General features: G+C 44.1%; 1 protein-coding gene across 3 annotated transcripts in view; it reads right to left on the bottom strand.

Annotated features, from left to right (window-relative positions):
• Positions 1–12,184, bottom strand: part of FRAS1 (Fraser extracellular matrix complex subunit 1) — a 299,172-nt gene that overhangs the window by 109,438 nt on the left and 177,550 nt on the right. For all 3 annotated transcript variants that reach the window (XM_043544852.1, XM_043544853.1, XM_037896738.2), the window contains exons 21-27: positions 10,305–10,457; positions 8,157–8,303; positions 4,259–4,405; positions 2,666–2,806; positions 2,236–2,376; positions 1,374–1,514; positions 380–650 (exon numbers count right to left, since the gene is read on the bottom strand). In XM_043544852.1, coding sequence (XP_043400787.1) covers positions 380–650; positions 1,374–1,514; positions 2,236–2,376; positions 2,666–2,806; positions 4,259–4,405; positions 8,157–8,303; positions 10,305–10,457 — 1,141 coding nt within the window. The remainder of the gene's footprint in view (positions 1–379; positions 651–1,373; positions 1,515–2,235; positions 2,377–2,665; positions 2,807–4,258; positions 4,406–8,156; positions 8,304–10,304; positions 10,458–12,184) is intronic.

Here is a 12,184-nt window from a genome sequence, read left to right as displayed (position 1 = left end):
GATCTACATAATTATTTGAATATTTTCCTGTCGGTATCAAATAACTATGTACCACAACCCACCCTTAAAACATCAACATTTACCATCACCATCACCGTATCCCAAGCCTGGGAGCTACACTTGCTCCTACTGAATCCAACAGCAAACTCTCATTCAAAAAAATGGGAACTGGAGCATAGTTCTCTCCTATTCTAAACACGGAGTGAAATGTGCAGCCTGTGATACCATGTTACAGCAACTTTGGTGCTGTGATGGAAACGTTGCAATGCGCCTCACAGAAAGCAGTTTCGGCGCTGTGCCAACTGACAGGTGAGTAACTCTTCGAGACGCATCCATCGTTGCGAGGCCAAGAGATCAAAACAAAGACAGACTCAGTCACCTGGATTTCTCTTTGCTGTGCACAAAGCGGACTCTCTTCTCCTTCACATCCTTCCAACTGAAGCGGTCACCCTTGTCCAGTTGCACATCTTTCCCATTCTCCATTATCACTAGCCTGCCATTGGTGGGAGAGCGGACCACATGAAACAGCAGCTCTCCATCTTGGTCACGCAGGTAATGTGCATCCATGAAGGACAAGTCTAGTGGCTTTACCCCACCAATCCCTACTGTGAGTGAACCATTCACCTGGGGAGCAGACATATCTGTATTGGCTAGAAACAAGGGAAAAACATCATTAATACCTAAGACATGCTCTCACTACATAATCAGAGGCAATGTTTATTTGTCTCTCTGTCCTCCTAAGACGTGAATGTTTGCTGCTGCCCTCTGCTAGAAACTAGACCAGACTCACGTAATGTAACTCTCATTACTGGAGGATACAGTGGTCTAGAGGAATGACCACACAGTAGAGTATCAGGAGGGACCAATTTCTAATCCAGGTTCTGCCACAGACTGTGTGGGCTCAGACAAGACACTTCTTATCTCAGTATCCCTATCTGTAAAATGGGAACAACAACCCTTACTGACCTACCCTACAGAGGTATTAATTAGTTCATGTCTACATGGTGCTTTGTACATATAAAATGCTATGTATCATTGTTGCCTCAGTCATGTATTTTTCCCACATGGTTTTATTCTGCATCCACTAATGATGGGAGATGGGGCTGCGGGGAACATGTTGCAGCTGAAGAGAATTATCCCTAACTATACAAATTAACTTTACTTGGAATGCCAGCTGCATGCATTTTCCTGAAAAGAAACATTACAGAGAACTAGCTTTCTACTCCTTTTAATAGCCAGTCTGTGAACAGCACGGAGCGTTTGTACAAAACTTGAGTTTCAAAAATACTACTAAACAAGTGCTACCTCTCGACCCAAAAACCTGTCAGAAAAACACCAGTTAAGTTCCCTTATCCACCATGGGAGGAACTCACCTTCACACTCTCTGGTCCTGGTGTTGCCATAAAAACCATGACCACAGTAAGAAACACAAAGCTTGTTCTTCAGAAACATGGTGGCATCACAGAGGTGGCACTCACTGGCATTCTCACACTCCAAGCATCCCACGGGGCAAACTGAGATGGATGGGAAGGCACAACCTCATCAGGCACCACAAACAATGCAAGAACTGATATGTGCAGGTGTCCCAGTTCTTAGATTAGGAAACAACTACTCCCATTACTACCTTGCCTAATGGTAAAAAATGACCCTAACTGTATCTACAAGTGCTAACACACCCACTCACAAATACAGAGAGAGTGGTGTCCTTGGTAGGAAGCTTTTACCAGTGTGAGATTCATTGCTGGTTCTACTAGTATTCCCCCATTTAACATAGGGAAGCTCTCACACTGACAATCTTTCAAAACAGAAGAATGTTTTAAGTGGAACCATGGTTAGCTTTGCACATCTGAAAAATCTGGCCGTGCACTCAGATCCTGCACAACTGGCTAATCTGAACGTACAGGAGAAAGCTATAACAGAGTGGATCTATTACATAACAGTGAATATTATTTTCATTATGGGCAAATGTCATAAGCAGAGGTTCGCTAAAACCAGAGTTGCTGTTTGCATGGAATTTCACTCTATCCAAACTCACCGTAAGTGGGTTCTAGGGTAGGCATAGCCTATTCCTTAATTCTCAATCTGATTTCACCTAGTCAGCAATGAGTTTCATATCACTGCATGTCAATGGTGCTCTCTGTTTGCCAAAGCCACCATGTGAGAATTAACAGTTCACAGTGTTTAAAGAGTTGCACCCTCAATCCCATCCCACCTTCTCACACCAGTTCTGTTCACCTGTGCATTTCTGTTCTGCACGGTCTGCATAATATCGCTTCCCGCAGTCCAGGACACAGTGTGTTTGCAAGAGGAAAAAGGGAGCTTCACAACGAGTGCACTCATTTGGATGGTGACACCGGAGGCAATGGTCATCACATCCTGAAAAACATTTGCAAAACCAAAACAATTAACTACCATCTACGTACTAGCAGCTAGACCTTTTATGGCTGCCTGCACAAAAGCGAGATATGGCTAGGTCTATGACATTAATACCTATATGTCTAAAGAGACACATTGCGTGTAGGGGGTTTGGAGGCTGACGTTAGGGCATGCCTTCAGAATCAAAAACTTGCTGTACACACAAATGAGAATTAGAGAGAGACTGGAAAACGAACTATGGAAGCATGGCACCGTAGTGATAGCTAGAAGCAGTTTCACAGAGACTTACGTTGGCATGTGTTTGATTCCCTGTAGAAAGCTAACGGGCACTGTTCAACACAGGCCCCATCCTGCAGAACGTAGCCATCCATGCACTGCAGACAGTCAGTCCTTGCGGGGCCTTTACAAGCATTACAGCTCCAGTCACACTCTGGAATCAAGAAAACGCCAAAGTAGGGCAGCCGTCTGCGTGCACATCCAGCACTGTACACACATTTAACACGTTAGGCAGCTATCCGCTGTGGAAGCCTAATCCCTAGCAGCGAAGGGTAAAGCAAGGACAGTGTAATAGATGTAAAATAAGAAAGATTTCTAATATGGGGCCTTCTTCTAACAACAGGAATTCCCCTCTTTGGCTTCACATTACCTAATTACGTTAAACACAGGTATTGTTCAGTGTTTGGACCTGCTTATCAGTGATGCAGCTTTGCAGCCAGAGAAGTCTGCTCTTGTTCCTTAGGCACCAGTAGGTCCTTATCTGCCAATGTTAAGCATTAGTATTTATCCACATAAATCCTCAGTCTCTTATCTTGCACAGACTGGGACTGCTGGGATGCCGAAAGCTTTCCCAATTCAAACTAACCAAAGAGGATGGTCACTCATTGAAGAGAGTCCTCAGGCCAGAAACATAGCAAATACAGTTAGGCCCAATTCCACCTGCAGATTCCCAGGCATGGCTCCTGCTGCCTTTAGTGGAGACAGCGTGCGTGTGTCCGTGTCCGCCAGGGCATAATATGACCTATAATATTATTATTTATAGTACAGTAGCACCTCGATCGGGGGCATCGTGGTGCTAGGCCCTGTACAAATACATCATTCATCATTCAAGACAATCCCCGCTCTCAAAAGCTTATAGTCTAAGTAGACAAGATGGACAATGAGGAGGAGGGGAAACAAAGGCCTATGACGGTGAGGTGACTTGCCCAGTGTCACATGGTAGATCTGTGGCAGAGTCAGGTAGAACACTCTCAGTCCAGTGCCCTATACACTGCTTCTCTACAGTACTAAAATGTCATCAGACTCTCACTGCCTAGTTAAACGAAGCATAGAGAGAGCCAGTCAGAAATAACTATCTAATAACAATTGATTTGCAATAGTGCTTTGAATGGTGGTGGTAGACGATAAAGCTACATCGTACTCAAACTACATTTCCAGTACGGAATATTATCTAGGAGAGTTTTGGAAATCTCTCAAGTCTTCTAAATCTTTCTCAATATTTGTTGTTGTTGGTCAGGGATGTAGTATTTATAAGCCAGAGATACTCAGGTCAATATACAAGACCCTACATGCACTCAAGACAAAAAGATTTAAAATGTTAACCTCATTCATTACTCCATTGAGTGGCGACTGAAAGAATTGCTAAACCTGACCCTTGGAAAGTTTGATGGCTCACTTACTAAATCATTTACAAAGGAAGGGTTTGCAATAATCTTGGGGATTTTTTTTTAAATTTTTTTTTTTAACTGAAAACTGAAGTATGTGACAGAGGACGGCTGAGAAAAAGATAACAGAAAAAAAATCTGTTCAGTAATAGACCCCCTAGGCAGACCATTCTGCAGCCATCCTAACGGTTATTTTTAAATAGAAAATATGCGTTTTTCACCTCTGCAAGTCTTGGTGGAGAAATCAAGATAATACTGCTGAGTGCAGCTTTCATACTGGCATTCACCAAACAACAGAACCTTGGCTGAGTCTCTGCATGATGTACAACCCATGGCCGACTCACAACCCAAACAGTGGACACTGCAAGCTGTAGAGAAATTAAGAACAAAAAAAATCACTGCAATTACTGAAGCACTAGCCAAATGAGGTTAGATTTACCTGAAGCTCCACTATTCAATGTTCTCTTGCAGAATCTGCTGGGGTAACTCTTCATAGCTTTCCCTGCTTACCATCCCCAGGCCCCGCTTCATGGCTACCCTCCATCTATCCAAAAGGGAGTTCTGGACATATCTCCACATAGGACTTAATGTTGCTCTGAGTGTCTACCAATCCTTGGAGGTTTTTAAGGCCTGGCTTGCCACTTGAGAGCAATTTAAAATATTGCTTTCTCCCAGATGGACAAAGTTTGCGTACTAATAATCTGATGAACCACCAGGGTCAAACATGGAACTTGGAATTCAAATCCCTGTATCCAGGTGTTCTTAAAGCATTTTTCTCTTTCACCTTAAATTTAACCCGTCAATTTTTATTCATAGACTCAGAGTTCTGAAGGCCAGAAGGAACCATCAGGATCATCTAGTCTAACCTCTGCATAACACAGGCCATAGAATTTTACCTAAGTGTTTCACCAAGTGTTTTACATTTTGCTCAAAATGTGGGATGTCGTGGAGTTTACAGAAACAGGAAGCAAAATCTGACGGTTCAGCTGGACAAGGTGCAACACCCAGAGGTTCAAAATATTTCGCTCCAGGATGTTGGGAGTCTGAATTTCTCAGCATGATGCAGGTGCATTCAACATGAATGGCACAGCTCTTGGCTATCCTTGACAGAACAAGGAGCAATGGTCTCAAGTTGCAGTGGGAAAGGTCTAGGTTGGATCCTAGGAAAAAGTATTACACTAGGAGGGTGGTGAAGGACTGGAATGTGTTACCTAGGGAGGTGGTGAAATCTCCATCCCTGGAGGTTTTTAAGGCCTGGCTTGACAAAGCCCTGGCTGGGATGATTTAGTTGGGGATTGGCCCTGCTTTGAGCAGGGGGTTGGACTAGATGACCTCCTGAGGTCTCTTCCAACCCTGATATTCTATGTTTCTATGATCCCACAGCAAAGCTTTAATAGCAAAGTGCTACAAAAGAGTGGAAAGCAACTTTGGGTACGTCTCCACAGACAAAAAAAACCACAGCAGTGAATCTCAGAGCCTGGGTCAACTGATCCGAGCTCACAGAGCTCGCACGGGGGGTGGCTAAAATAGCCATGTAGATGTTTGGCCTGAGACTGGAGACCCTCCCCACCTCATCAGCTTTCAGAGACCAGGCTCCAGCCCAAGCCCAAACGTCCGCACGGCTATTTTTAGCCCTGCAGTGCAAGCCCAAGTCAGTTGACCCAGGCTCTGAGTCTTGCTGCTACAGGTCTTTTCTGCCATGTAGACGTACCCCTCACAGCATCTCGCCGATGTACAGAGAGAGTCCACTATGGCACTGACCTGCCGTACTCTTAATGGTGAGCGATCACTTGGAGTGGTACAGTGCACATCAAAAGCCATATTTTCAGAAACACACACGCAAAAATCATGTGGATTTGCACACCTAACTTGCACGTACAGTTACCAAAGCCGTGCTAGCAAATGCAACAATTATGCGTACAAACGGTCAGCTCGAAACAGAACTGGTTCTTTGAGCACACAATTATCTCAAACACAATCCTGGCATTTGCTCATGCAAATACAAGTACAATTTTATGCATACAATCAAACAGGCACATTTCTGGAAATATGGCCCCATAAGTCCAAAGGATCAAGCTCGACTCGTTGTTTTTATGGTCAAAAGTTCTCACGGGCTTGAGAATGAGTTCAGTGTGGCTGGAAAGTAGAGATCTATGAAACTCAATGGTTCTTATTTAGGGGGGTGTATGTGCACTTGGTCTTGGTTCAAGTTCACTTTGAGTTCTAAATCCGAAAAACTCAAAGCACAGATTAGCTGTAAATCCCTATTTTTCCTGGCGTCTTGTTGAAATTAGGAGAAACCACCCATTTTGTCACTTGTGACATATGAGCTAATGATTTGTTGCTATACAGTCCAAAAATGTTGCTATATGGTCCAACTCTACAGCTCCTGGGAGAGAACGTGTCTCCAAGGATACATGTACATTGCAGCTGGAAGTGTCATTTCCAGGTTGGGTAGATGTACATGAACTGGCTTTGATGAAGGGCACTCAGAACAGCAGTGTGGCCCCAGCAGTGTGGGCGACAGTTCAGGCTAGCCACCTGACCATTTACCTAGGGTCAAGGATCGGATTGTAATTGGGCAGCTAAACTATGTTGCCATGGCTACACTGCTATTTTTGGCAAGCTAGCTCAGTCAAAGCTACCCTGTGTACATCAATCTGAAATTACACCTCTAGCAGTAACGTAGACGTACCCTAAAGAAAAGTCTATTTAAAGAATCTAATACCTATTTATAAATGCACCAGCACTTGTCTCATTTCATCGGTCCTTACAAAGGTGTGGTGATCATTAATTTAGTTTTTGTGAAGTATCTTTAGATAAAAGAGCCATGAATTAGAAGACCCATGAATGATAAAAGATTTGTGGAGTTCAAAACACATCGTGGTCACACGATCCAAAAAGACTGCTCCCAAAGGGGAAAACAAAAGCTGCATTTAAAAACAAGTACATGCCATTTCTTTTATCAGCATTGCTCTGCAACAATGTTTTTAGATGCATACCACTTTTGTGAAAAGCTTCTTAAGTTTGCGTCGTCGTTTCTCTACAAACACTCCAGTAGACATATCGAGAGCAAAGGAGTACACAGCTCTACTTCACATTCCTTTGATTTAATCTAAGGTATTTTCAAAACTATGAGTTCTTCAAAAGTGTAGTGAAATCAAAACAAATAGGGGAGGAGGGAAAGAGACCAAAGATTCTGATTAAACTTTTGTTGTTATCTCTACCTGGTAGTTGTCCAACAGAGCAGATCAATCTATTTCTAGATGAGTTATCACTAACATTGCACCTGAACAGGTCTGAGTGCCCCCTGAAATTACACAAATTCTATACATCAACACACTCTGCCATAAGGCTCTCATTAGTTTTCACCAGCCACAAATTTTACATACAATAAAGAAGTTATTTGCAAACTGGGAGATGAGACATGTGTGGTTGGAATGAGACTGTTTACAGAAATAAATGTCTCACTCAAGTTTGGGTGTTAGAACTGTATTCGGCAAGGGCTTGTGACTGGACTAGTGAATGGACAGCCCAAGGGGAGAAACAGATATTTTAGGACATCCACAGAAGCCTATCCATGAGTTTGGCACGACACTGAGGCTTGGCAAGCCCTTCTACTTGGAAAGCGGGTTTTCTGGAGAAGTTAGTAAGAGTGGAATCCACTTTGTGTTCATAAGCTTCGATCCTGTTGAGCAGTCTGGTCCCAACCCAGCAAAGTACTGAAACACATACTTGGACTGACTCATTAAAGCAAATGGGACTATTTACATGCTTGAAGTTAAGCACATGTTTAAAGAGCTTTGCTGGATTGTAGCTAGAGTGCTAAGCACCTTGCAGAAATCTGCCCAATCAGAATGGTAGCATTTTGCACTGGCATAAATGACCAGACCTGTACAAGACAGTAGGCAATCAGGCCCTTGTTCTGTATAGTCACTGTTGCATCTATAGAGATGCTCCTTAATTATTAAGTCTAGTTCAAGGTCTTCATAATGTCACCAACAGCATTTTCCTGACAGTTACAAGCTTTTCATGATGGGACAGACTGGATCAAGAAGCCAAGAAACCATTTGCAAGGGCACTCTGAAGAGGAGGGAGTGTTTGGCAGGAGACACTTACGTTTGCAGGTCCAGCTCTCATCCCTGTAGTATCCCAGGAAACAGGCTAAGGTACACATGCCAGTGTGGGACAAAACGAGGCTGGAGTCACAGGAGGAGCAGGAGAAAGGACCTCCGCCACTGCAGGTTTTGCACGAGGGGTGACACTCTGAGAGGGCAAAAAGAATGAAAATACCGTTCACGCAAAAGCAAATCTTCAAGCAGGTCTGTAAAGGTTCTTTACAAGAGCACATCACCAGACTGATCCTCAGAGTGCAGAGCACCCACCATTCCTACACGCACACATGTTCTCGCTGTGGGATTTCTTGCTTTCCTGACTGTCCTGTAAGTAAAGAACTGTGCCCTCATTAAATGTAAAGGGCCAGATCCATCACTGACTAAGTGGACAGAGAAATCCATGGAGATACCCACCTTATTCAAGGTTGAGTTTGGCCCAAGGCAACGTTAGGGATCTTAAAAGCTCACCCTAAATTTAATATGCACTTTGACGTAGCTTGAACAACAGAACGTTTTGGGTAATTCATGAAACCTTTACACCCAAAGGCAGAAATGCTCTATCTAAACTTGGCTTTCCAGGAGGAAGGAATCCCCCCCTCCCTCCAAGAGGCATGCCCCACTAGATGACATACTATAGCACTACCGGGTGAAACACACTACCCGGAAGGCTAAGACAAAGCTAAGAAACACAGTTAATATTTCTGTCAGTGTGGAGCTAGGTAAGTAATGATACAGCGACCTTGTAACTAAATCTTGGGCCAGCAGAGAGCAGTTTTTGCAATGGTGATCTTGTACGTTTAGTCTGGATTAGGCAGTGCCCATCTCATGCAGAGAGGCCAGATCGGACATTTAAATATATAATGTTTCTTCTTTTGGTCTCTTTCTCATCTATCAATCCCTAATATACTTTGTCTCATGTAAGATGAACTGGGCTTTGACAAGCTCTGGGTGGACATCCTGGAGTTCTCATAGGAAATGGATTTATGTCCTCTTGAGAAAGGCAGAGAAAGGCAAAACGGTATGAAGAAGCCTGCAAAAAAAGTGCCACTCAAGCACCAGCAGGTACCATGATGGGCAAAAAAGGGCTAATGGACCAGGAGGCACAAGGCACCATCAGAATGCTACTACCAACACTGCTGGCTGACCGCCGACAACACACTACCCCCACAAACCGAGGAGTCAGACTAGCTTTTCTGGAGCCGGCTCTTTCTCTCTGGGACAGGCAGGAACTACTGTCTCTGGCAATGCTGATTCAGCGAGAGCCTCAGTCAACTGCAAGGAAATTCTAAAAACTGGGATAATACTCAGCTTCCGGTGGCAGGTTTTCTGCTGGATTCCTAAGAGCACAGATAAAAGATCCCGCTTCACGATGTAACAACCTTCCTCATTTGAGATCCTACCGTAGACTAATGCAGGGTCCTGTGCCCAGTTGACATCTATACACAGAGTGAAGTCAGTGAGAGTTTTGCCATTAACTTCAATGGGGCCTGGATTTCACCATAGTGTTTAGTGTCCCTCTGTACCAGTAGTTCCCGTCTTAGTGAATAGAATTTGTTTTTTCTCCTCTTGGCACATGCCTAGAAGCTCCCCTGGACAATCAAGCTCCTAAAATTGTGCTACCACCACAAGAGCAGAAGAGACATAGCAGCTTAGCGAAGGACATCTGAAGTGACCCCTCTTTAACGTGTTCCTTGAATATGGAAAATCTTTGAGTCCCACCTACCTGAAAACAACCCCCAGAAGTGACATCACTGCATCAGCCAAAACTGAATGGATGAGGCGGGGACCCTTCACAAGACTGACACAGAACCACACTCCCACCCCCCCTTCTCCCCACAAACTTCCTGCTATCTGCAGTATATTAACTAGTATTATTTGTGTAATAGCAGTGCTTGGGTGCTCCATGGTGCTAGGCACAGTACAAAGACATACGGTCCTTACCTCAAAGACAGCTTCCCATTTAACAACAGACAAAGGGCGGGAGAGGAAACAGGAGGACAGAGAGGTGCAGCGACTTGCACAGCCACGCTTGAAACAGAGATTTCCTGAAATCTAGCTCAGCGCCCTGTCCACTGGCCTCTCAAGAGAAGCAATTCCAAGGGAGCAGCTGGGCAGATCTCACCACTAAGCTCCACCTCCAGGTGTTACTCACTTTTACAAACTCCGCTTTCTGCATAGGATCCCACGGGACAGTCAGGAACACAGCGATCCCTCAGCAGCAAGTGACGGGCGTTCTGACACTTCAAGCAGACGCTGCCCGTGTCGTGGAGATCAGCCACGCACTGGTGGCACAAAGGATGACAGTCTAAAGAGAAAAGAAACAGCGGGTACCAATGAAGGAGGCTTCTGACCATCATCTCGCAAAACAGCCCTGCTCAGAGACAACGGCACTGAGAGAGCACAAGGAATATATTTCGGAAAAGTAACATTAAGAGCTCTTTGCATGCACAACTCTCATTCGGAGCAAAAGGGGATCAGGGGCTAAGACTGTCCTTTTGAAGGTTTGCAAGAGGCATTATCAGCAAATATTAGGCCCACCTCCTCCCCCATTTTTACTCTGTGTTATTTTCAGGCACTGTGGTGCTGCAGCTTTTTACTTAGCATCAGACAGCGCGCACACTGCTTGAACGTTCTTGAGCTGCCTTTTGATGAATTCAAGTGTCCTCCCCACTTCCCCCCAATGGGCGAAGATGGTTCAAAGCTCTCTCCTAAAAAAAAAGAAAAAAAAAAGGCACTTTTTTTTTTCTTTCTAAGATTAATGTTTCTAAAAAGGATGCTGCTGGCTGTACAGATTCTATGCCCCCACAAGAGCATGATCGGAGCAAGTGGATCAATTTTCTCCTGCGGTTCACATTGCCCAGGTTTTCCCACCCGGCACTCCCAAAAGGATTAGCCAGCCTTACAAACCTCTTTTTCAGCAGCACACCAATTAATGGCTCCTGACCTTCCCCTGAACCTTGAGAGCTTCAAAAGGTTTTACAACAAACCTTTTGTACATATATAAGGACAACGCAAGGTACCCTGGAAGCCAAATTAATCCTCATTATAGTAATTCAGAAAATTACCAGGGAAATGATGGCCGTCTTGAAAGAAATGTAATAATGAGATTTCTACTGAGAACTAACCTTTCTGTCCTTTGTCTCTCCTGAAACTTTCATTGAGAATTGCAGTGTTTTGATTCTAAAGAACGAGGCTGGGATTTTCAAAGGAGCCTAAGAGAGTTAAGCACCCATTTCCATTGGGATAGGGATGCCTAACTCCCTTAGGCTCCTTTGAAAATCTCAGTCTGAATTCTTCCCCTGGTTACACATGCACAAGTCTCCCTGAATTCAGGGGAAGCTCTGTGCACGTGCAGCCGAGGGCAAAATTTAATGCAGGGAGTATACAGTATTTCAGATCATTCAGGTAGCTGCATACTTCATCCCCTAACCTACTACATATTTCATTCCCTGAGACTCTGGCATAAGGTGCTAGTATTTTGCGTCATGAACTTTTTAAGCAGTGTGGTGCATGCACTTTGGGTCAATATTGTTTATTTATTTATTTAGTGCCTAAAGAGTGCTGAGCACCCCTATGGTAATGGCCGGCAGCGTAAAACCCTATGAAAGGCAACATAAAACCCTAAGAACATAGAAGAGACAGCCCCGGCCCCAAAGACGCAATCTTACAGATAGGGACCTAACAACCAAAGGGAAAGGAGAACAAATGTTATGGCTAAGATTATGAAATTGCTTTTTCGAAGAACATATGTTTCTTGATAGTAAAGATCAAGTAATGCTTGTAGTGTGCCATGATTCACAATGGAAAACCTCATCCATCCTGCATACACAGCATGCAAGGGTTAGTGTATTGTGTGCTTCAGAATCCTGTGTGTGAAAAGAACTAATAAAATATCACGCAAAGCTTCACACTACACTCTGTGTAATGCCATATATTTGTAGTATGCTAAGGCCCTGATCCTGCAATGAACTCAGAGTGGATAGAACCTGTACCCCCATGTATTCCCCCCGAAGTCAGAGGTGGTTGGCATGA

The sequence above is a fragment of the Chelonia mydas genome, chromosome 4 (genome assembly GCF_015237465.2).
Source record: "Chelonia mydas isolate rCheMyd1 chromosome 4, rCheMyd1.pri.v2, whole genome shotgun sequence".
In the NCBI taxonomy this organism is placed as follows: Eukaryota; Metazoa; Chordata; order Testudines; family Cheloniidae; genus Chelonia; species Chelonia mydas.
Note: the sequence above shows the minus strand (reverse complement) of the source record. Positions and strands in the feature narration are given on the sequence as shown.